We start from the raw sequence: 26183 nt of genomic DNA, 5'->3' as shown, positions 1-26183 counted from the left end.
TAGGCTAACCGGCCTATAATTCCCCGGTTTCTCTCTCCCTCCTTTTTTGAAAGTCCTGAAAGATCAAAGGTGCTCACCTTTGGTGAAAAGACCCATGATGCCAGACCAGATTATTTGTGGGGCAAAATCCACCCCCAAGATATATATCCCTTCTGGTTTATAGTCACAGTCTACTCACTGCCTTGTTCTGGCCATCTCCTGTGCTGGGTGAACGAAGGATACCTAGAGTATTCGGGGCTAGTGAAGGGGTGGGGCTAAGTAAATGAAGTTAAGGATCTTCAACGATAGGGAAGATCCTGGGTAGGAAAAGGGCATCCATGGGTTGAAGGACGGAGGTTGAGGTGTTACGGGTGCACGAAGGCAAGAAGATTGAAGATATGGGTGGTAGGGCGGCAGTGAGCAAAAGAGAAGCCTTCCCGAACACGGCGATGTGTAGAGCTGCATGTGCACTTGTTCTCTGAAGTCCTCAATATTTTATAACTTGGCCTTCTCCACTCTGAAGGCTGAATCCGCCCCCCCTCGCCCCCAAACCCACGTCCTCATGGAAGAGCAGAGCTCCTCGATACAAAATTATCTGGGTACCCATCTGTTCGAAATTCCTTTCGATCATAAATCTCACCTTAAAGGTTCTTCTATCGTCGAGTGCTCCGCGGAACCCACCTTTCAACGCAAGAAACCTTCAGCGAATCCAAGCTCCCGCTCACAAATCCGTCTGCTTACCCTTACACTGCATCATGGGATATAGCAGGAGGAGAAGTGAACTACAGCTCCCATAATTCCGTTCAGTCACGCATGCGCGTCAAATCCCCCGGAACACACCAATCGGTGTGCATGCGCGTTAGTTCTCGCCGTGTCAGGCCGTGAGGAATTTGCCAGTTGGGTGAGGTGTATTATCGAACTGCTTGCTCATGCTTTGCCGTATTTTCTATTTCAGTAATTGACTAATACAATTTCACCTCGAAGTTATGGCCGGAAAAGTAAAATGGGCGACAGACATTGAGAAATCAATACTCTTAAATAATTTTGAAAAGAGAGGCTGGATTCAGACTTCTGCTGATGAAGACTGGAACTTCTACTGGTGAGTGAAGTACGGGTATTGCTCTGTGATATTTTTTTCCAAAGTTATTTATTTTAGTTCTCGACACCTTTAAGATTGCTTCCCACAAACCTAATGCTTGGAGCAGAGGGGGATCCTATGGATATTCCAGATGTCTCTATGAGTGATTACTGTGGTCTGTGATCTTTCACAGATATCCTCACGTAATGTATACATCTTCATAGATTCCTCACCTGGATGACAGTAGCATATAGTGAGTACTGACTAAACTGAGAAGAATATGGAGATTTCAATTTGTGTGGTTTATCTGAGGTTCTTGGACTGCAGATAAGGATTATGACACAGTAAAAAGATTGAGGGCAAAGAGAATCTAAAGGCATTTAAGATTAAGACCATAACACTATCGACCATAAGATATGGGTGCAAAATTAGGCCACTTGGCCCATCGAGTCTGTTCCGCCATTCTATCATGGCTGATTTATTTTCCCTCTCAACCCCATTTTCCTGTCTTCTTCCTGTAACCTTTGATGCCCTGACCAATCAAAAATCTAATAACCTTCTCTATAAATATATCCAGTGATGTGGCCTCCACAGCTGGCTGTGGCAATGAATTCCACAGATTCACTACCCTCTGGCTAAAGAAATTCCTCCTCCATTCTTAATGGTCACCCCTTTATTCTGAGGCTGCGCCCTTTGGTCCGAGACTCCCCCACTCTAGGAAACATCCTCTCCACATCCAACCTTTCATCATTTGGTAAGTTTCAATAATAATCCCCTCATTCTTCTAAACTCTAGTGAGTACAAACCCAGACTCATCAGATATTCTTCATAAGATAAGGCTTTCATTCCCTGGATCTCCTCTGTACCGTCTCCAAAACCATATATATTGATCCTCTCAAAGTGAATGGTAACACTAACAATCTCAAAACATCAGAGGATGAGAGGTGACCTGATAGAGGTATACAAGATGATGAGAGGGTTTGATCATGTGGATAGCCAGAGGCTTTTTCCCAGTGCTGCAATGGCTAACATGAGGGGCCATAGTTTTAATGTGCTTGGAAGTAGGTACAAAGGGAATGTCAGAGGTAATTTTTTCCACACAGAGTGGTGGGTGCATGGAATGCACTGCCAGCGAAGGTGGTAGAGGTGGATACAATAGGGTCTTTTAAGAGACTCTTTGATAGGTACATGGAGCTTAGAAAAATAGAGAGCTATGCGGTAGGGAAATTGTAGGCAGCTTTGTAGAGTACGTTACGTGGTCAGCACAACATTGTGGGTCTGTAATGTGCTGTAGACTTTCTATATTTCTTTTGCAGAAGTGCATTAAGAGCAAGGAGGTAATCGAGGTATTGGGCCTCTTAGGAACAGAATATGTGCAAGGGGTGTGCTCTTAATGAATAGGTCATATCCATATTTAATAAGGAGAAAGATGCTGTAATTGCAGATTCCAGAAAGGAGTGACTGGGATAATATAGAACATATTAAAATGGAAGATGTGTATATATAAGACCATAAGACAGGAGAAGAATTGGGCCATTCGACCCATCAAGTCTGCTCTACCATTCAATTGTGGCAGATCCGTTTTTCCCCTCAACCCACTCCGCGGCCTTCTCCCTGTGTCCAATCAAGAACTGATCAAGCTCTGCCTTAAATACACCTAACAACCTAGCCTCCACAGCTGTGTGTGGTAATAAATTTCACAAATTTAGCACCCTCTGGCGAAAGAAATTTCTCTGCATCTCTGTTTAAAATGGACGCTCCTCTATCCTGAGGCTGTGTCCCCTTATCCTAGACTCCCCCACCATTGGAAGCATCCTTTCCACATCGACTCTGTCTAGGCATTTCAACATTCAAAAGGTTTCAATGAGATCCTCCCCTCATCCTTCTAAATTCCAGTGAGTACAAATCCAGAGCCATCAAACGTCCTTGTATGATAACCCTTTTATTCCCAGAATCGTCTTTGTGAACCTCCTCTGAACCCTCTCCAAAGCCAGTGCATCTTTTCTTAGATGAGGAGCCCAAAACTGTTCACAATACTCAAGGTGAGGCCTCACCAGTGCCTCAGCATCACATCCCTGCTCTTGTATTCTAGACCTCTTGAAATGAATGCTAACATTGCATTTGCCTTCCTCACCACTGACAAGCTGCATGTTAACCTTTAGGGTGTTCTGCACAAGTCCCTTTGCATCTCAGATTTTAGGATTTCCTCCCTGTTTAGAAGATAGTCTGCACATTTATTTCTTCTATCAAAGTGCATGACCATGCATTTTCCAACATTGTATTTCACTTGCCACTCTCCTGCCATTCTTGTAATCTGTCTTAAGTCCTTGTTTTCTTAACACTACCTGCCCCTCCACCAATCTTCATATCATCTGCAGACTTGGCAACAAAGCCGTCTATTCCATCATCTAAAAGATAGATATACAGCAGAAAAAGAAGCGGTTCCCAAAACCAACCCCTGCAGAACACCACTAGTCACTGGCAGCCAACCAGTAAAGGATCCTTTTATTCACACTCTCTGCCTCCTACCAATCAGCCAAAGCTCTAACCAAGCCAGTAACTTTCCTGTAATGCCATGTGCTCTTAACTTGGTAAGCAGCCTCATGTGTGGATCTTGTGAAAGTCCAAATATACAACATCTACTGCATCCCTTTTATCTATCCTACGTGTAATCTTCTCAAAGAATTCCAACAGGTTTGTCCGACAAGATTTTCCTTTAAGGAAACCATACTGGCTTTGTCCTAATGTCCTGTGTCACCAAGTACTCCATAACCTCATCCATAACAATTGACTGGGAACACAGGCTATATGGTGGGATGGTTGAGGGACAGTGGAAGACTTTCAAAGAGATTTTTCACAGTGCTTAACAAAAGTATATTCCCGTTAAAAGCAAGGACAGTAGAAGTGGTCACAAGATCATAAGATAAAGGAGTAGAAGTAGGGCCATTCGGCCCATCAAGTCTGCTCTGCCACTCCACCATGAGCTAAACTATTCTCCCATCTAGTTCTAATTTCCGGCTTTTTCCTCATATCCCTTGATACCCTGACTAATTAGATACCTATCAATCTCTTCCCTAAACACCCTCAATGATCAGGCTTCCACAGCTGTATGTGGCAATGAATTTCATAAATCCATGACCCTCTGGCTAAAAAAATTTCTCCTCATCTCTGTTTTAAATGGGTACCTTCTAATTCCAAGGTGGTGAGAGCCAGCCTTGGAAAACTAAGGAAATAAAAGAAGGCATCAAACTAAAAGCTCATGTGTACAAAGTTGCCAAGAGTAGTGGGAAACAGGAAGATTGGGAAGTCTTTAAAAAGCAACAAAGAACCACAAAGTGAGCAATAAAGAAAGAGAAAATAGATTATGGAAATAAACCAGCACAAAATGTAAAAGCAGATAGTAAAAGTTTTTATAATTATATAAAGCATAAAAGTGTGGCTAAAGTGAACGTAGTTCTCCTAGAGGAGGAGAATGAGGAATTGATATTGGGTAATGAGGAAATGGCTGAGGCTTTGAATGACTATTTTTTTCTCTGTCTTCACAGTGGTGGACACGCCTAACATGCCAAAGAGAGGTGTTATGGATGTAATGGGAGGTCAGGACCTCAATACAATAGCTATCGCTAAAGAGGTAGTGCTGAGCAAACTTGTGGGCCTGAAGATAGACAAGTCCCCTGGTCCTGATGGAATGAAACCCAGGGTACTGAAAGAAATGGATGAAGTTATAGTAGAGGCTTTGGTGATAATTTACCAAAATTCTCCGGATTCTGGGCAGGTCCCGGCGGATTAGAAGACGGTGAATGTCACGCCACTATTCAAAAAGGAATGTAGGCAAAAGGCAAGTAACTATAGGCCAGTTAGTTTAATATCTGTAGTTGGGAGAAAATTTGAAGCTATCATTAAAGAAGAAATAACAAGCCATCTGGAAAGAAGTGGATCCATCAGGCAGACGCAGCATGGATTCAACAAAGGCAGGTTCTGTTTGATAAACTTACTGGAGTTCTTTGAGGATATAACGAATACAGTGGATACAGGGGAACAGATGGATGTTACTTACTTGGATTTCCGGAAGGTGTTCAATAAAGTGCCGCATAAAAGACTTGTCTATAAGATAAAGATGCATAGAGTTGGGGTGATGTATTAGCATGGATAGATGATTGGTTAACTAAAAGAAAGCAGAGAGTTGGGATACACAGGTGTTACTCTGGTTGGCAATCAGTGGTGAGTGGTGTGCCGCAGGGGTCGGTTCTGGGCACGCAACTGTTCACAATATACATTAATGATCTGGAAGAGGAGACCGAATGTAGTGTAAGTTTGCTGATGATACTAAATTGAGTGGAAAAGCAAATTGTGCAGAAGATGTGGAGAGTCTGCAGAGAGATATAGATAGGTTAAGTGAGTGAGCTGGAACTGTACCCACTAGAATTCAGAAGAATGAAAGGAGATCTTATAGAAGCAAAAAATTATGAAAGGGAAAGATGAGATGGAGGCAGGAAAGTTGTTTCCACATATAAGTAAGACTAGAACTTGGAGACATAGCCTCAAGATTCGGGGGAGTAGGTTTAGGCCGGAGATGAAGAGGAACTGCTTTTCCCAGAGGGTGGTGAATCTGGAATTCTCTGCCCAATGAAGCAGTGGAGACTGCCTCAGTAAATATATTTAAGACAAGATTGGATAGATTTTTGCATAGTAGGGGAATTAAGGGTAATGGGGAAAAGGCAGTAGGTGGGGATGAGTCCATGGTCAGATCAGCCATGATTTTGTTGAATGGCGGAGCAGGCTCGATGGGCCAGATGGCCTACTCCTGGTCCTATTTCTTATGTCCTTATGTTAACTGCAACATCTTCCCAACAACTAAGGTCAGGCTAACTGGTCTATAATTTCCTTTCTGCTTCCTTCCTCTTTTCTTAAAGAGTGGAGTGACATGTGTAATTTTCCAGTCTTGGCACCATGCCAGAGTCCAATGATTTCTGAAAGATCATTACTAATGCCTCCACAATCTTTACCGCTACATCTTTCAGAACTCTATGGTGCAGTTAATCTGGCCTGGGTGCCTGCTGTACCCTGAGGTCTTTCAGGTTTTAGAGCACCTTCTGCCTTGTAGTAGTAACTGCACTCACTTCTCTTCCCTAACACCCTTCAACATCTGGCACCCTGCTAGTGTCTTCCACTGTGAAGACTGACGCAAAATACTCAGTTAGTTCATCTACCATTTCCTTGGCTCCCATTATTATTTCTCTGGCCTCATTTTCTAGCTGTCCTATATCCACTCTTCATCTCTCTTTTAGTCTTTTACATACTTGAAAAAGATCCACTTTGTTGTTGTTTGCTGGCTTGCTTTCATATTTCATTTTTTCCTGCCTAATGATTCTTTTAGTTGCTCTCTGTAGGTTTCTAAAAGCTTCTCAGTCCTCTGTCTTCCCACTAATTTTTGCTTTGTCTACCCTCTCTTATGCTTTTACATTAGCTTTGACTTACCTTGTCAGCCACGGTTGTACTATTTTGCCATTTAAGTATTTCTTTGTTTTTGGAATACATCTATGAATATGTTTTAGCAGACGTGGGTGGATAAATACCCAGAGCCTAATGAGATGTAAGCAGAGATTGATCAGTGATGGTCAGCATAGCTTTGTTAGTAGGAGAACCTTTTTGACAAATTCAAACAAATTACTTGAAGTAACAAATTACAGAGCAGTATGGATGATGTCGTGTATGTTGATGTAGTCATGCCTATGGTAAAGTCAGGCCCATGGGATCCAAGGCAAGTTAGGGATTCAAGTTTGATATGATTATAACAGGCAAAAAGTGATGGTTGTCCTTGAGATTGGAATTCTGTGACCAGTGGTTACTATAAGGATTGATACTGAGGTCCTGATTGTTTCCTGTAACCACTGGTGACATGGACATGAAGGTAGGAGGTTTAATTCGTATATTCACAACTGACACAAAAATTGCTGATACCAAGATTGTGACATTACTGTTACGTTGGCTCAGCCTGATCATCATTTTTCCCTTTGGTTGAGGACAAGCTCAGCTTGGCCTGGTAGGACTGTCTTCCTGCTCTGCATTTTGCAATTTACTCCTCCTTTTGTCTGTGTTCTCACTTTCTAACTACATCCATTCATTCATTGAACCAGAGCCCTGTTTGCAGCTTATCCTCATGGCTTTCTAGGTTTTGCCTGTCAGACATGCCTCCTCCTCCTTACTGAGTTTTTGTTAATTTTAACTGTTAATGAGTCAATGATAACATGCACTGAACTAATTTTAAAAAATTATCAGGTGGACAGAAAAAAAGGATTCCATTATATTCTCAATGGCACCTTGAACAAATGTAATGTCACCACTAACTCCTTGAAACCCATGGATCCTATCCACTCAAAGTGAAGATGGAGCATTCAGGAGAGAACTGAGAACCTCAAATCCATTTGTCAGGAGCACACAAAAGCCTTGTGTATGTGGTGGAAGGAGCACAGCATTGTACAGATTGCTCACCTTTCTGTCCTGTTCAACACCTCCTGCCCCATCTGTGGAAGAGTTTCTAGATCCCACAGAAGCTTTATCAACCACCTCAGAACTGGAGTGGTAGCATTTGGTCCTCAAAGGACCCCCTAAGGAGAAGAAAACCTGTGTATGCTTCAATACAGTATTCTTCTGTATCATCTTCACTATCTCTACTGCATTTTTATCCATTGTTTTGCAGGCCAGCCCCAGGTGAAGAACACCCAAATTATGGACAAGTTCCCATAATATTATTAAATTCAGAAGTCTGATGAACATGCATACATTTGTTCCTGGGAATGCTCTCTCAGCACTTTTAAAAATTGTTATTTCCTACCAGCTTTGTGTGCTTTTGAAGCTGTTCATTACAATACTGGAGGTACAGTTACCATATGAAATTATACCTGTGTGTTTCTGGACTTAAGAACAAAATCAATTTATGGATGTCTGTGGAAATGAAACCCATTCCTCACCCAAGGAAGACCAATGTAACCATATGTGCTCTGGCATTCTATTTGTATCCTAGGTTTCAATGCCACAGATATGCTGGAATAGAGGGGTGTCCGTTGTGATATTCTGATGTAGAAATTGGAGGTTTAGGTCCAAGAATGCTCAGTAGAAGACTCACAATGCGCTGGAGGAACTCAGAAGGTCAATCAGCATCAGCTGAAAAGAAGTCAACGTTTCGGGCCGAAACACTTCGTCAGGACTGAAGGAAGAATTTGTGGCAGAGACCAATGTGAATGGTTTGCCTAATTAGAACCGGTGAAAATCAGTGAACCTCTTTCTCTCTGTGTTGTTCCTCTTTTTCTTTGTGATGCAAAGACAAGGATTCTTTCTTGACCATTATCTACAATACAGTTTAAAGCTGTCCTTACTCTGTCATTGGAGGTGTCACGAACTAGTTTTAGTGTATGAAGATGCTGAGATCGTGAATAAAAACAGATTGCTGGGAATATTCATCAAGTCAAATAGCATTTGTGGAGAATAAAAGTGTAAGTTGAAGTTCAAAGTTCACATATCACCGCCAACATCTTACCTAGTTGAGTTGTAACAGAAGTGATTTCTGCTAACCTACGCACTTCTCAGATAATTGGCAATGTAGTTTGGGGAAAAAGCATTATACTTGCAAAAACAAGTTAACACGCTAAACTATAAGCAAACTGTAAGCAAATTAAACAAGTTAAACTGTAATATATTACAGTTCAGACCTCAGTGAGGGTTCATTGCAGCTTGTTCCCTAAAACCATGATGTGTGGAGCCAAACAAGCATTCCTCAAAAAATTATGCAGACTCCTTAGAAGGTTCATGTTCCATCTATCATGTACCATTTTTTAGACTTCTGCCTCAAAGAATGAGTCAAATCTACTGCTTTTGCACTCTTGATCCATTGCTTGATCCATTTTCCTCCTCTGTCTTACTTCTGTGCTGACCTTGTATTAGTTAGCCTCTCGTCCATATTTGACTCTACCCATGTCATCTCCAAACTTATTTTGTTAGTGATATTCTCCCTTGCTTTGCTTTAATTTCATTAATCTGCTAATCATCTAACTTTCTGTCCAGACAGGCATGCTATTATTTCTAAAATAGCCCTCTTAACCTATTGAAGACTACTACTGCGAATCAAAAGTATATGCTGTAAGCTTGAAATAGAAACAGAAAATGCTGGAAATGCAGCATTTGTGGAAAGAGGAACAGTTAATATTTCAGGTCCAGGATCTTGCATCAGAAGTGGAAAGAGAAGTCCAGTAAGCTACCAGGACGAGAAAGAAAAATTAAGCCAAAATGATGACAGACAGATATGATTTATCAATATAGAGATATACAGTGTATATAGTGAATTTCCTAAAGTTGGAGATTTCAATATTAAGTCCTGAAAGCTGGGACATGCCCAGATAGAAGACGTGCTGTTCCTCAGGCTTGTGCTGGTGCTTGTTGTAATACTGCAGGAGGCCACAGACAGAAAGGTTGGAGGGGGGGAATGGTGATTTAAAATGGCAAGTAACTAGAAGCTGGGTCACACCTATGGCTAAGTGCAGTTGTGACCAATTTCCTCTGGACTTGAAAGTCATTGTCATTTAAGCTTTTTCAGTTCATATTTTAACTGTTGCTTCACACCTGCAGTTTTATCCATTTACTCTGGAGTTTGCCCCCATTGTCCTTACTGTTGGTGCTTTAAACTATTTCTACACCAGCAAGATTCATCATTATCTTTTGCACTACCTCAAATTGCTTCCGGTTTTCCATGCTGTTCCTTGCTGTGTTCTTTTTGCTGGGACATCACCTTGGATGCCAGTCTGATGTTGGTTCTCCTGCTCGGCCACCATTAGTTGGATTTCTGTCATTTCCACCTCCACTTAGTCTTGAGATTCCAATGCTGCTTTCTCTGGCATACTCTTAAGAATCTGCATCTACCTGAAATTTGCTTAATGGTCTTCAGCCACACTTTATTGCTTATTTTCAGAATGCTGTTGTAGCAGTCTATAAATTGCTTTGAAAGTATAACTTGGGTGACTCCTTATTTATCCAGTTGGTCTTTCTGCCAGGCAGATTATTTGATGCAGGTTTACTGTATGGCTATGATCTTGGTGAATGCAATTGATTGTTTACACATTATTAGGTTTGACTGGAGTGAATCATGGTGTTACATACAGAGAGGCTTTGACCAGATCTAACATACAGAGAGGCTTTGAGGAAAGAGAAGCAGAATAAACGGTGTAAAGACAGTAAGGTAGAAGGGCTGAAATGTGTGTACCTCAATGCAAGAAGCATCAGGAACAAAGGTGATGAACTGAGAGCTTGGATACATACATGGAATTATGATGTAGTGGCCATTACAGAGACTTGGCTGGCACCAGGGCAGGAATGGATTCTCAATATTCCTGGATCTCAGTGCTTTAAAAGGGATAGAGAGGGCGGAAAAAGGGGAGGAAGGGTGGCATTACTGGTCAGGGATACTATTACAGCTACAGAAAGGGTGGGTAATGTAGCAGGATCCTCCTTTGAGTCAATATGGGTGGAAGTCAGGAACAGGAAGGGAGCAGTTACTCTACTGGGGGTATTCTATAGGCCCCCTGGTAGCAGCAGAGATACAGAGGAGCAGATTGGGAGGCAGATTTTGGAAAGGTGCAAAAATAACAGGGTTGTTATCATGGGTGACTTTAACTTCCCTAATATTGATTGGCACCTGATTAGTTCCAAGGGTTTAGATGGGGCAGAGTTTGTTAAGTGTGTCCAGGATGGATTCCTGTCACAGTATGTGGACAGGCCGACCAGGGGAATGCCATACTAGATCTAGTACTAGGTAATGAACCGGGTCAGGTCACAGATCTCTCAGTGGGTGAGCATCTGGGGGATAGTGACCACCGCTCCCTGGCCTTTATAATTATCATGGAAAAGGATAGAATCAAAGAGGACAGGAAAATTTTTAATTGGGGAAAGGCAAATTATGAGGCTATAAGGCTAGAACTTGCGGGTGTGAATTGGGATGATGTTTTTGCAGGGAAATGTACTATGGACATGTGGTCGATGTTTAGAGATCTCTTGCGGGATGTAAGGGATAAATTTGTCCCGGTGAGGAATATAAAGAATGGTAGGGTGAAGGAACCATGGCTGACAAGTGAGGTGGAAAATCTAGTCAGGTGGAAGAAGGCAGCATACATGAGGTTTAGGAAGCAAGGATCTGATGGGTCTATTGAGGAATATAGGGAAGCAAGAAAGGAGCTTAAGAAGGGGCTGAGAAGAGCAAGAAGGGGACATGAGAAGGCCTTGGCAAGTAGGGTAAAGGAAAACTCCAAGGCATTCTTCAATTATGTGAAGAAAAAAAGGATGACAGGAGTGAAGGTAGGACCGATTAGAGATAAAGGTGGGAAAATGTGCCTGGAGGCTGTGGAAGTGAGCGAGGTCCTCAATGAATACTTCTCTTTGGTATTCACCAATGAGAGGGAACTTGATGATGGTGAGGACAATATGAGTGAGGCTGATGTTCTGGAGCATGTTGATATTAAGGGAGAGGAGGTGTTGGAGTTGTTAAAATACATTAGGACAGATAAGTCCCTGGGGCCTGACAGAATATTCCCCAGGCTGCTCCACGAGGTGAGAGAAGAGATTGCTGAGCCTCTGGCTAGGATCTTTATGTCCTCGTTGTCCACGGGAATGGTAGCGGAGGATTGGAGGAAGGCGAAAGTTGTTCCCTTGTTCAAAAAAGGTAGTAGGGATAGTCCGGGTAATTATAGACCAGTGAGCCTTATGTCTGTGGTGGGAAAGCTGTTGGAAAAGATTCTTAGAGATAGGATCTATCGGCATTTAGAGAATCATGGTCTGATCAGGGACAGTCAGCATGGCTTTGTGAAGGGCAGATCGTGTCTAACAAGCCTGATAGAGTTCTTTGAGGAGGTGACCAGGCATATAGATGAGGGTAGTGTAGTGGATGTGGTCTATATGGATTTTAGTAAGGCATTTGACAAGGTTCCACACGGTAGGCTTATTCAGAAAGTTAGAAGGCATGGGATCCAGGGAAGTTTGGCCAGGTGGATTCAGAATTGGCTTGCCTGCAGAAGGCAGAGGGTGGTGGTGGAGGGAGTACATTCAGATTGGAGGATTGTGAATAGTGGTGTCCCACAAGGATCTGTTCTGGGACCTCTACTTTTCGTGATTTTTATTAACGACCTGGATGTGGTGGTAGAAGGGTAGGTTGGCAAGTTTGCAGACGACACAAAGGTTGGTGGTGTTGTAGATAGTGTAGAGGATTGTCAAAGATTGCAGAGAGACATTGATAGGATGCAGAAGTGGGCTGAGAAGTGGCAGATGGAGTTCATCCAGAGAAGTGTGAGGTGGTACACTTTGGAAGGACAAACTCCAAGGCAGAGTACAAAGTAAATGGCAGGATACTTGGTAGTGTGGAGGAGCAGAGGGATCTCGGGGTACATGTCCACAGATCCCTGAAAGTTTCCTCACAGGTGGATAGGGTAGTTAAGAAAGCTTATGGGGTATTAGCTTTCATAAGTCGAGGGATAGAGTTTAAGAGTCGCGATGTAATGATGCAGCTCTATAAAACTCTGGTTAGGCCACACTTGGAGTACTGTGTCCAGTTCTGGTCACCTCACTATAGGAAGGATGTGGAAGCATTGGAAAGGGTACAGAGGAGATTTACCAGGATGCTGCCTGGTTTAGGAAGTATGCATTATGATCAGAGATTAAGGGAGCTAGGGCTTTACTCTTTGGAGAGAAGGAGGATGAGAGGAGACGTGATAGAGGTGTACAAGATAATAAGAGGAATACATAGAGTGGATAGCCAGCGCCTCTTCCCCAGGGCACCACTGCTCAATACAAGAGGACATGGCTTTAAGGTAAGGGGTGGGAAGTTCAAGGGGGATATTAGAGGAAGGTTTTTTACTCAGAGAGTGGTTGGTGCGTGGAATGCACTGCCTGAGTCAATGGTGGAGGCAGATACACTAGTGAAGTTTAAGAGACTACTAGACAGGTATATGGAGGAATCTAAGGTGGGGGCTCATATGGGAGGCAGGGTTTGAGGGTCGGCACAACATTGTGGGCCGAAGGGCCTGTACTGTGCTGTACTATTCTATGTTCTATGTTTTTGGTTTTGAGCTTTTCAACTGGAAAAGGGTACTGCAATGGTTGGGATCGATCTCTTCTCCAGCTCCATGGACCTGACTTCAATCCTGATCCTGGCTGCTATCTTTATGGAGTTTGTATGTTTTGCCTGTGACAGTGTGGTTTCTCACATGTCCTCCAGTTTGCTCTCACAGCCCAAAAATGTGCTGGTTTTTCAGTTAGCTATTGTAAATTGTTGCTAGTGTACTTAGCAGGAAAATCACTGGGGAATTGATGGGCATGTGAAGAAATACAAGAATTATGAAAGGAAGCTGGCAACTAATATCAAAGAAGATATTAAAAGCATTTTAAGTATATAAAGGGTAAAAGAGAGTCGAGGGTAGATATATGACCAATACAAAATGAAGCTGGTGATATTGTAATGTGAGATGCAGAGATGGCAGAGGAACTGAATGCGTATTTTGCATTAATCTTCATAGTGGAAGACTGGAAGACGTCTGCAGTATACTGGACATTGAGGAGTGTCAGGGAAGTGAAGCTTGTGCAGTGAAAACTTCGACTGAGGAGGTGCTCAGGAAGCTAAATGGTCTGAAGTTGGATAAATCGCCAGTACCTGATGGAAAGCACCCTTGGGTTCTGAAGGAAGTAGCTGGAGAGATTGCGGAGGCAAAAATCGATAGATTTTGGCATTGTACCGGATGACTGGAAAATTGCAAATGTTACTCTGCTATTTAAGAAGGGTGGGAGGCAGCAGAAAGTAAACTATAGGCTTGTTAGCCTGACATCAGTGGTTGAGAAGTTGTTGGAATCGATTGTTGGGGATGAGATTACTGAGTACCTGGAGGCACATGACAAGTTAGGCGAAAGCCAACATGGCCTATGGAAAGGAAAATCCTGCCTGACAAACATACTGCAATTCTTTGAGAAAATTACAAGCAGGGTAGACAAAGGAGATGCAGGAGACATAGTGTACTTGAATTTTCAGAAGGCCTTTGACAAGGTGCCGCACATGAGGCTGTTTAGCAAGATAAGAGCCCATGGAATTACAGGGAAGTTACTAGCATGAGTGGAGCATTGACTGGTCGGCAAAAAACAGAGAGTGGGAATAAAGGGATCCTATTCTAGCTGGCTGCCAGCTACCAGGGGAGTTCCACAGGGGTCGGTGTTGGGACCGCTGCTTTTTACGATGTACGTCAATGATTTGGACTATGGTATTAATGGATTTGTGGCTAAATTAGCCAATGATAAAAATATAGGTGGAGGAGGGAGTAGTGTTGAGGAAACGGAGAGCCTGCAGAGAGACTTAATGTAGTTTAGGGGAATGGGCAAAGAAGTGGCAATTGTCTGCTAGAGAAAGCAGGATCTCCCGGTGGCCACACATTTTAATTCCACGTCCCATTCCCATTCTGATATGTCAATCCATAGCCTCCTCTACTGTCAAGATGAAGCCACACTCAGGTTGGAGGAACAACGCCTTATATTCCTTCTGGATAGCCTCCAACCTGGTGGCATGAACATTGATTTCTCTAACTTCCATTAATGCCCCTTCTCCCCTTCTTACCCCATCCCTTATTTATGTATCCCCACCCCGTGTTTTTTTTCTCTCTGTCCCTCTCACAATCACTCCTTGCCTGCTCCCCATCTTCCTCTGGGCTCCCCTCCCCCTTTCTTTCTCCCTTGGTCTCCCATCCCATGATCCTCCCCCTTCTCCAACTCTGTATACCTTTTGCCAATCAACTTTCCAGCTCTTAGCTTCATCCCTCCCCCTCCCGCTTTCAAATCTCTTACTATCTCTTCTTTCAGTTAGTCCTGATGAAGGGTCTCGGCCCGAAACGTCGACTATACTTCTTCCTGTAGATGCTGCCTGGCCTGCTGCGTTCCACCAGCATTTTGTGTGTGTTGAATGAAATACAATGTTGGAAAGTGTATGGTCATGCACTTTGGTGGAAGAAATAAATGGACAGACTATTATTTAGATGGGGAGAGAATTCAAAATGTAGAGATGCAAAAGGACTTGGGATTCCTCATGCAAGGTACCCTAAAGGTTAACCTCCAGCTTGAGTCGGTTGTGAAGAAAGCGAATGCAATGTTGGCATTCATTTCTAGAGGTATAGAATATAAAAGCAGGAATGTGATGTCGAGACTCTATAAGGCATGTGAGAGCACACTTGGAGTATTGTGTGCAATTTTGGGCTCCTTATTTTAGAAAGGATATACTGACATTGGAGAGGGTTCAGAGAAGATTCACAAGAATGATTCCAGGAATAAACGGGTTATCGTATGAGGAATGTCTGGCAGCTCTTGGGCTGTATTCTCTGGAGTTCAGGAGAATGAGGGGGGATCTCATTAGAAACATTCCAAATGGTAAAAGGCCTGAACAGGTTAGATATGGCAAAGTTATTTCCCACGGTAGAGGGGTCTAGGACAAGAGGGCATGATTTCAGGATCAAGGATATCCGTTTAGAACTGAGATGCGGAGAAATTACTTTAGTCAGAGGGTTGTAAATCTGTGGAATTTGTTGCTGCGAGCGGCTGTGGAGGCCAAGTCATTGGGTGTATTTAAGGCAGAGATAGCTAGGTTCTTGATTAGCCAGGGCATCAAAGGGTATGGAGTGAAGGCAGGGGAGTGGGGATGACTGGAAGAATTGGATCAGCCCATGATTGAATAGCGGAGCAGACTCGATGGGCCAAATGGCCTACTTCTGCTCTTATATCTTATGGTCTTAAGTTAATGGGAAATAAATGGCAGGAATTGGAGAGCCAGCATAAGTAAGCTGAATTACTTTCTTCCGTGTTGTGAGAATTATGAAAGATGTCCCATCTGGAGATCAAATGTGGTACAAGGAGTAGCATGAATGGGAAAAGGGAGTTTTTTTTATTCCTAATATTTAAATATTTGCCCTTTGTATATTTAATGTTATGGTCACTATTGGACATTTGTTCTCATAGGATGAGTGTACAGACAATTCGAAATGTTTTCAGCATTGAAAATGGCTACCGTCTGAATGATGATCAAATTGTGAATCATTTTCCAAACCATTATGAGCTGACACGGAAGGACTTGATGGTAAAGAATATCAAGCGCTATCGCCGAGAGTTAGAAAGGGAAGCAAGCCCACTTGTGGAGAAGGACGAAAATGGCAAATATGTTCATTTAGGTAAATGGAAAGACTTTACCTGCAATAAAGTAGCTGATCTAGGGTACTGGAGAACAACTGTATTTTACTTAATTATAAGTAAAGTAAATTCACACTTGATGGCAACTTTTGTGGTTTTAGTTATACCAAAGTACTTTTATACTGGGTAAATTTTGGTAATGTAATGTAAGAAATGAGGCTGCCAAGCCTCCAAAAATAATAGGATGTAAAAGAACGGGAAAACAGTATAGTTATTTGAATAAGGGATGGATAAGGTGAGAATAACAGCTAATTTTCATTAATGTAGTGCCATGATCTTTCTAAATGCTGATGAAAAGGCTGGCATGCCCTTTGTTTAATGTCAACTTTGAGCCCCTCACAAAATTTATTTCAAAGCAGCGGCCTTTCCATTCCATGCTGAAGGATCAGCCTAGAATTTTTTGACCAGTTTTCTGAACCAGTATCTTTCTGATTTAAAGGCAAATTAGTTCAAAATCATTAAGAGCTGAGTCTTTCATACAATTTATTTTGGTAATATTTTCATATTTGATTATACATTGTAAATGCTGATTGATCTTATAGTTCGAATGTTTGCATAAATATTGTTAATGTTGCATGTTAGCCAACATTATTGTTTTTGATTTAGAAAGCAAGCAAACCTCAAATAAACAACTTCCAGTTTTATTCATTGATAAAGAAACATTCATTAAGAACTGCTGAATGAAACATTGATAGTTTTAAAGTTACTTTAACAGATTAATATTGTTTTTATCTAAGATTATCAATTGATCTTGCAGCTATATGAATAAAATGAAGTGTTACTTCTTAAAATTGGGTGTTTTGTTGGCAGAAAGGTGCATATACAGAATATGCAATATATGCACAAAGGTGCCAGAAAAAGTCCAGCAATATCATGAAGGATCCCACCCACCCTGCTTGTTTGTCTCACTCCCATCAGGGAAGAAAGAGAGTGCAGTTGGACCACTGGACTCAAAAACAGTCACTTCTCCAAACACCATCAGGCTGCTCAACACATCCACTCATTTACTAAACCCACCACCTCCCCCCACCCCCCCCCCACCCCCGGCCAACCAGGGATGGCCTTATACATGAGTGGTAGGGCACTTAGGAGTGCAGTAGAACAGTGGGATCTGGGAACACAGATCCATAATTTCTTAAAACTGACGTCACAGCTAGATAGGATAGGAAAGAAAGCTTTGGCACATTAGACTTCATAAATCAATGTATTGAGTATAGGAGTTTGGATGTTATGATGGAATTGAATAAGACATTGGTGAGGCCTGATTTGATCATCTACTTACAGGAAAGATGTAAATAAGACTGAAAGAGTACAGAGAAAATTTACAAGGATGTTGCCGGAACTTGAGGACCGGGGTTATAGGGAAAGGTTAAATAGATTAGGACTTTATTCCCTAGAACATAGAAGATTGAGGGGAGTTTTGATAGAGGTCTACGAAATTGAGGGTAGATGCAAGCAGGCTTTTTTCCACTGTTAGGTGAGACACAGCTAGAGGTCATGGGTTAAGGGTGAAAGGTGAAATGTTTAAGAGGATCTACTTCACTCAGAGGTTTGTGAGCTGCCAGCACAAGTGGTGGATGCAGGTTTGATTTCAACATTTGAGAAAAATATTGGATAATACATCAGTGGGAGTGTTATGGAGAGCTATGGTCTGGTTGGCAGGTTGATGGGACTAGTCAGATTAATGGTTTGGCACAGACTAGATTATTCTGTGACTCTATAATACTACTACATCCGCTTCAGCTACTCCTCCACCTCTCAGCACCCTCTTAAATTCCCCCCCCCCACACTACTATTTGACATTTACTCGTATATTGTGTTTTATAGGATTACTTTTATATTTATTGTGTTTTTTTATGCTGCATTGGACCCAGAGTAAGTCATTTTGTTCTGCTTTACACCCATGTAGTGAAGAATGACAATAACCAATCTTGAATCTTGAAATTTGAAAGACCAGGAGCACGGTGTTCTTTCATAGCTCAGAAATCTGGTAAATTCCTGAATATTACTTGGTTTTTGTCATTGACAACAGACAAAGTTTCGTCTCCAGAAGAGCACTATACCAGAAAATGTAAAGATTTGTGAGAAATGTATCCTTAACATAGGCTTGTTTAGGAAGTTTGGATGTTCTGGTTCTGGTGCATGCAATTGAATTCTTCTATTGAAAGTATTATTTTAACTCTGCATACCATTATCCATAAAATTTCTTTGTAGGTATGTTTTATTGGGTACCTAAACCATATATCAGAATGTTCAGATGTGAAATTTGCATGCTAACTTCTTGGTATTATACACAGTTACACAGATTGGGACACGCGACTGCAGGTGCTAGAATTTATGACAACAAATAAAGAACTCAGTGACTCAGGTAGCATCTATGGAGCCAAGAGGATGGGAAATGCGCCCTCCTTTCATCATTCCCCATCCCCTTTCCCTCTCTCACCTTATCTCTTTGCCTGCCCATCGCCTCCCTCTGGTGCTCCTCCCCGCCTTTTCTTTCTTCCGTGTCCTTCTGTTCCCTCCTATTAGACTCCCCTTTCTCCAGCCCTATAGCTCCAGCCTACTCCTGCACCTATTTTCTATGTTTCTATGTTTAACCAATCAATTCCCAGCTCTTTATTTCATCCCTCCTCCTCCTGGTTTCACCTATCACCTTGTGTTTCTTTCTCCCCTCCCCTGTCTTTTAAATCTACTCCTCATCGTTTTTTCTCCAGTCCTGCTGTAGGATCTGGGCCTGAAACATCAACTGTACTTTTTTCCATAGATGCTGCCTTGCCTGCTGAGTTCCTCCAGCATTTTGTGTGTGTATTGCTTGGATTTCTGGCATCTGCAAATTTTCTCTTGTGGGTGACACTTCAGTTCGTGATCCTATACCAGGACTTTGTCAACAATTCAGGTTGCGACCCTGAATAAATTCTGAGGCAGAGTCTTGAGCCAAAGTATTAGCTGTCCATTTGCCTCTATAGTTGCTGCTTGAGTTCATTAAGCAGCTTGGTTTTTGCTCCATGTGTTAGGACAAGAGGATAACTAGGGAAAGAGCAGGACCACTTAAGGACAATGGAGAGTAGTTGCTTGTAGTCAGAGTAAGTGAATCCTTAATACTTTGTATTGATATTCAGCATAGAGTAGGATGATGGTGAGATTATGGAGAGGAATGCTCTTATTCTAAGGGTATATTGATATTTAGAAGGTGGAAGTGCCTTGAAAGACATTAAAATAATTAAGTTCCCAGGGCCTGATGTGACCTATTTCAGAATAGTGAAGGAAGTAAAGGAAGAAATTTCTAGGGCATTTACAGAAGAATTTGTATCTTCTTCAACCATGGGTGAAGCTGGGTGAAGAATGAGAATATCCAGAGTTGTTCATCTGTTTAAGAAGGGCAACAGGAGCAAACCAGGAAATTGTGGTCGGTGAATATGGAATTGATAGAAGAGAAATCATTGATAAGATTCTTAGGTACAGGATTCTTAGGGAAAGCATGGATTTACTTGGGATAGTCAGTATTGTTTAGTGCAGCGAGGTTATGTCTCATAAATCTAATTGAGTTTTTGAGCAAGTGATGGAGATGATTGTTGAAGGTAGGATGGTGGATGTTGTCTATATGGACTACAGTAAAGTATTCTTAAAAAAGGTCACATGCCAGATCTGCAGTGACCTGGTAAATTGGATCCAAAATTAACTTTGCTGTCTGAGAGGATTGTGTTAGAGAAATGTTTTCCCAACTGGAAGTCTCTGACTAGTGGTGTTCCGCAAGGATCTGTGCTGGGACCTCTGTTTATGATGGGAATTAACAATCTGAATGACAATATAAGATACAGATGACACAGAAGTTGATACAGATGCCATTTGTGAAGAAGGTTGCCATCAAAGATACTGTAGGATATAGATTAGTTGGAAATTTGAGTGGAGAACTGATAGATGGAGCTTAATCTGGATAAGGAGTTGCATTTTAGGAGGTCAAATACAAGAGGTAAGTAGCCCGTAAATGGCAGAACTCTCTGGTATATTGATGCACAGAGGGATCTTGGGGTGTGATTCCATGGTTCCCTGAAAATGGTAATTCAAGAGGATACAGTAGGTAAAGAAGGCATACAACATGCTTACCATCATTACTTGGAGGCACTGGTCGTTCATGTTGCAGCTGTATAGAACTTTGGCTTGGCCACATTTGGATTGTAGTGTGCACTTCTCTTTGTCATACAGGAAGGATGTAGAAAGTTTGGAGAATGTACAGAAGACGTTCACCAGCATGTTGCCCAGACTGAAGTGCATTAGCTATCAGGACAATCGGATAAACTTAATATTTTTTTGGAGTGCTGGAGGTTGAATGGTGACGTGATTGAAGTACAATGTATAAAATTACAAGAGGCATTGACAGTCAGAGTCCTTTTCCCAGGGAGGAAATGGCAAATAGTAAAGCACATAAGCTTAAAGAAGATCTGCAGTTTTTTTTAAAAACAGAGGGACAGGTGCCTGGAAAGCACTGCCCCAGGAGGTGTAACAAATAGCTATGATAGTAATATTTAAGGGGCTGAAAAGACATGATCAGGCAGGGGATAGAGGGATATGACCACGTGCAGGCAGATAAGATTAATTTGGCAGACATGGTTCTGGTCACCGAATTATAGGAAAGATGTCCATAAAATTGAGGGAGTACAGAGGAGATTTACTAAAATGTTGCCTGGGTTTCATCTCCTAAGTTACAGAGAAAGGTTGAACAAGTTTCTTTGGAGCGTAGAAGGTTGACGGGGGACTTGATAGAGGTGTTTAAAATTATGAGGTGGATTGATAGAGTTGATGTGGATAGGGTTTTTCCATTGAGAGTGGGGAAGATTCGAACATGAGGACATGAGTTGAGAGTTAAAGGACAAAATTTCAGGGGTAACATGAGGGGGAACTTCTTTACTCAGAGAGTGGTAGCTGTGTGGAACGAGTTTCCAGCAGAAGTGGTTGAGGCAAGTTCGATGTTGTCATTTAAAGTTAAATTGGATAGATATATGGACAGGAAAGGAATGGAGGGTTATGGGCTGAGTGCAGGTCAGTGGGACTAGGTGAGAGTAAGAGTTTGGCATGGACTAGAAGGGCCGAGATGGCCTGTTTCCGTGCTGTAATTGTTATATGGTTATATGGTTGGGTGAAGGGTTTGTTGATGGGTGTGGTACTGTTCCATGTTCAATGCTCTATGAACTGTTTTTGAACAACAAGCTAACTTCGACAAAATTCTGTGTGTGTTTTTATACACTAATTCAATGTAAGTGAGACCTTGAATGGAATTCTGGGCACAATCAAGAATAGCAAACCTACCCTTTATTTAAACTTCATTGAGGCAACAACCTTATCCTGAAGCACAGTTTATCCTGACTCGCATTTTAAGATTTTATTAGGAACTGTTTAAGTGCATTAAATTCATATAAATTTGAGCTCAATTTTTGTAGGAATTATAAATGAATCTCATTGACATAATTGCTCTCATGTAATCATATCTACCCAAGAATATCAGGTATGGAATTTTACCTTGGTAGAAATCACAATGTTTTTATTGCGTACATTTATTACAGTCAGTTATTTTGAATAGGTATGAATTCTAATCCAAATTGACTGTGACATAAAGCTAAGAGCAAAGGACTTCACTACTTTGGCTGTATTGACAATGTCGAATCATTACTTTTCAGATTTTATTCCAGTCACATTCATGCTGCCTGGCGATTACAATTTGTTTGTGGAGGAGTTCCGAAAGAACCCAACTAGCACTTGGATAATGAAACCATGTGGAAAAGCTCAGGGAAAAGGAATTTTTCTTATCAATAAACTTTCCCAGATCAAGAAGTGGTCACGAGACAGTCGGACAACCACGTGAGAATGACTGTGTTTTGGTTTGTTATTACTTTTATTGGCACCCAAATGGGCACAGTATATCTATGTTAGAAACTAGTTGCAATAACAAAGTGAGATACTACAAATGCTGGGATTGTTAAATAAAACCAGAAAATGCTGAATTTACAACTGTATCTCTACAAAACTATATTGGCAGAGAAAGCAGTTTTGATGTCCTGGATTGATTACCTTCTATCAGGATTTTAAAAGTTTTAATTTCTAGTCGTCTTTATTTCTTTTACAAATTCAAAGTATTAATTTGCAGATTTATATCTCCAGCTGGGAAAGAGGCATATGTCATTTCATTGTACATAGACAATCCACTACTGATCGGTGGAAAGAAGTTTGATTTACGCTTGTATGTGTTGGTGACCTCCTATCGACCACTTAAATGTTACATGTAAGTCGGAGAAATCAGTCAAATTACTTTCATGTTCATGTGTTTCATCACAGTTGGACAGAATTTTGATGAAGTCTGTACCTCTGCAGGTAGCATAATTATCCAGTCATGTTAAATAAAATTGAATTTAATCAATCTTAAGAAGAACGCAATTGATTTAGTTCTATATTTAATAATAGTTTCCTCAAAAGTTCAAGGAAACCTACAGATTTTGAATAGAGAAAATAATTGCCAAAATTTTAATGGAAATCCAGAAAAATCTATGCCAGAAAAGTGAAAAATAAAAATTCTTCTTTTGGTATATTTATCTGTATTGAATCCCTTTTCAATATTGTCAGCTTAGAAACTGGATCAATTGTACTGACAGCTGGTGGTTTAAGTGTCAGCCATTATGAACTTCGGTAATTTCGCCCTTCTGCACATCATTGGCTACATGAAAATCTTACTTTCAGCTCTGCTGCTGGGCAAGTCAGTAATCACCTGCTGATACGGATCACAATTGTACTCTTGGCTTTATAACAATTTAATTAAAAGCAAACTAGTACTGCCTGGAGTCATTTGCAAATTATTTTGTTTTCCCTGTTTTCTAATATGGAAGATAGATGATATTCAGGATAAAATTGTGATTTTGAACTATTACTTCTGCTAAATTCTCATTTCCTTTATATTGTAGGTATCGGCTAGGATTTTGTCGGTTTTGTACAATGAAGTACACACCAAGCACTAGTGAATTGGATAACATGTTTGTGCATCTTACAAATGTGTCTGTACAAAAACTGGGAGTAAGTTGATTAATGACTGCATGTTGAATGTTAAATTGACGATATAAACAGTCAAGATGACTGCATGAGATAGAAATACTGGGAGTACCTGGCAGGTCAGGGTTAAAACTTTTATGCAGTAGGTAACTCCACATTTGGAATCCATGGATTACAAATGAATCAGCTGGAATTGAGCTGTATCTGCATCAGTTCTAATAAAAGGCTTCACATATGGGTCAGAATGATTGACGAACTCTATTAGCTGTTAGGACTTGTTGTGAAGTGCAGTGAATGCAAGGGTTCAGCACCAAAACTCCTATTTGGGTACAGATTTATTGGTCCTAGTGTACCGTAAATGTTTCTTAAATCATATTTTTCAAATTAAGTGTCTTATTCAGATTAAAAGGTACAATGCAAATATTCATGACAGTGCTGCAAGAGATGCTATTCTGGGGCTGTAGCTGACGTTTATCATTAGCCGAGAGATTTGTCTCTGCAATGCATTCAAAAGACAGTATCCAAGGGCTGATTTGGAATATTCAAAGCAAAAAATATTCCATTTCTGAACACTGATACCTTCATCCTGATTGAAACCAAGGGAAAAGTCAAAAAAATGATTGAAGTGGCTGAAAAAATATCATAAACTTGTAACAGTAACATTTTTAGGTTCCTTAAAATTGTTATAGCTGGGAGTGGGGGAGGGGTGGAAGGTGTGGGGATAAGCTCCCACTACCTAGCGCCCAATGGCGTGTTTCTCAAATGGCCTCCGCCAACCAAATCTAGTTCCTGGCCTTCACGTGTGGCTTTCTAAGCCCTGGGGAATCGTTTCTACTGATAGGTAAAGGGGCAAAGGTGGTAACAGGTACTTTAAAGCCAGTTGCTTTGGCAGATGTGGCTTGTTAGCCTTGGTTAGCAACTCATCCAGAAGAAGGAAATCTCTGATCTCAAACCTTTGTGCCTTGTGGCTATACCCACTTATGGGGAAGGCTTCAGGAGTAAACCCAGAGGGAAAAGCCCAGAGCTTGAGTCCCTAAGGCAGACATACATTGAGTTCAATGCTGACTGGCAACTCCTGCAACACCTCTGGTGCTAAAGGCTCACCCTCTTCACTGAGCTGCTCTGCCATTCCTTTGGATTCATCAGCTGGGTGGAGAGCAGGAGCCTGCTGCATGGGCAACAGCTTGTTCTCCTTATTGTAATGCCCTGCCTTGCATATGACAGCTTAGATGCAAAATCCATGGTCGACCTCAGCCAACGGAGGCCCTTCTTATCACAAATAATAATTGTTTCAGATCCATAATAAATAACCTCATACAATCAATAAAATGGATGTAATGGTCTCTAATTAATTAAATGGGGTTGATAATTCATATTTATTTTACATCCTTATTTCTGCCACCAGTTCGGAAACAGTGATGCAAGTTGTAAGACTTCCCTGAATTCCCAGGCTGATTTGGCTAAAAGCACAGACAAGAACTGGATGAAGAACCACGAACAGACCAAAGTTTCCCATCTATTTATCTTAAGAACACATTATCCTCTGTTTTCCTATTAAGTTATGGGGATTCATCTGTATCTCTATTTCCAGGGTGATTATAATCCTATACACGGTGGGAAATGGTCAGTGAATAACCTGAGGCTATATCTGGAGAGCACACAAGGAAAAGATGTAACTGATAAAGTCTTTGATGATATTCACTGGATTGTTGTTCACTCACTGAAAGCTGTGGCAGTAAGTACATCTTGCAAAGATTTCTTTTGAAGGGACATATGATTTCTTATGACCTGATTTTGTTTGAAGCTCTGCATTTTTCATTTTGCCATGTTTTGGAGCTTTTTTGACAAAAAATTGGTAAATATATAAAGTTTTTCTTGGGGTAAAGTGAAAGTCGTTGAGTTCCTCTTTGTAAGTGAATCTGTTTTTGGTCATAAACAGTATAATGTAGCATAGATCAGGCATCTTATTTTTTAAACCCCTTATTAAAACCAAGAAATATGAGCTCCCAGATATAACACAAGAGCAGGCGATGGAGCCACTTGAAACTGCCTTGGCATCTTTATATCTTCAGTCTCATTGTCTGAACTTGAGATCAATGCTAACAATAAACCTTTTTGTTAGGATTTATTCAAAATTAGGAAATAAGTTTTCTAGACCATTGGATCTTCAAAATTTAAATGAGCCAAGCAAGCAAATAAGATACATTTTTTCAGTGCAAAAAGATCTGATTACTGAGGGTAGGTGTGCATGACCTATCCTCCAAAGGCTCATTAAGCACTCACCAATCCTTCACATTCAGCATCCCTGAAATGTTCCACTTTTTGTTGCTGGTTAAACTCCAGCTGGTTAAACAGGGCTCAAATCCTGCAAGCTTGCTTTCTTTCTTCCTCGCTCCCAGTCTAGTGGATTAGATATCATCAGCTTGTGCTGTAATTTCATTCATTTGTAATCAAGGCTATTGGCATTCGTTAGCTTTTCATCATGACTACATTATCCATGCAATCATAGTAAACTATCAGAGAGATGATTCATTCCTTGATAGCTTCCCTGTTTGACCATCCCTCGCTCTACTAGCCTAGCCTGATGATGCTGGTGCCATGTCTCCACTCACCAAATCACACATTGTCGACCTGTTTTAGCATCTTTTCCACCTTTGACCATCTCGTCATGTTCAACTTGATGCTGTAAATTTTGGCCACAAAATATTTTCAATGCTTTCCTCCCTTAGCTTCTGAAATGAGCCAATTTTAATTCTTGTGATTTCTCTTCTCCACCTCAATTCATCAAGCTCAGTCCTAATTTCACTAATCAGCCTTCTTCCTTTAACTCCATTAATATAAACCT

General features: G+C 41.2%; 2 protein-coding genes across 9 annotated transcripts in view; one reads left to right on the top strand and one right to left on the bottom strand.

The window, feature by feature from the left end:
* Window positions 1-713, bottom strand: part of LOC134355577 (bcl-2 homologous antagonist/killer-like) — a 132709-nt gene extending 131996 nt beyond the window's left edge. Inside the window, exon 1 of one of the 4 annotated variants that reach the window (XM_063065649.1) lies at window positions 620-713. The gene's annotated coding sequence lies outside the window, so the exon portion shown is untranslated. The remainder of the gene's footprint in view (window positions 1-619) is intronic. The other 3 variants (XM_063065648.1, XM_063065651.1, XM_063065650.1) reach the window with 3 other exon arrangements.
* Window positions 714-850: 137 nt separating this feature from the next.
* The window catches only part of LOC134355576 (polyglutamylase complex subunit TTLL1-like), a 30873-nt gene continuing 5540 nt past the window's right edge, over window positions 851-26183 (top strand). Inside the window, exons 1-7 of one of the 5 annotated variants that reach the window (XM_063065647.1) lie at window positions 948-1078; window positions 4603-4688; window positions 16079-16287; window positions 21979-22159; window positions 22446-22580; window positions 23254-23362; window positions 24930-25073. In XM_063065647.1, the coding sequence (XP_062921717.1) occupies window positions 16080-16287; window positions 21979-22159; window positions 22446-22580; window positions 23254-23362; window positions 24930-25073 (777 nt within the window). In that variant the 5' untranslated portion in view covers window positions 948-1078; window positions 4603-4688; window position 16079. Of the gene's footprint in view, window positions 1079-4602; window positions 5029-7757; window positions 7935-16078; window positions 16288-21978; window positions 22160-22445; window positions 22581-23253; window positions 23363-24929; window positions 25074-26183 lie in introns of all 5 variants that reach the window. The other 4 variants (XM_063065644.1, XM_063065645.1, XM_063065646.1 and 1 more) reach the window with 4 other exon arrangements.

This window comes from Mobula hypostoma, chromosome 13, assembly GCF_963921235.1.
Source record: "Mobula hypostoma chromosome 13, sMobHyp1.1, whole genome shotgun sequence".
NCBI lineage: Eukaryota > Metazoa > Chordata > Chondrichthyes > Myliobatiformes > Myliobatidae > Mobula > Mobula hypostoma.
The sequence above is the reverse complement of the archived record's forward strand: the minus strand, read 5'-3'. Positions and strand labels throughout refer to the sequence as shown.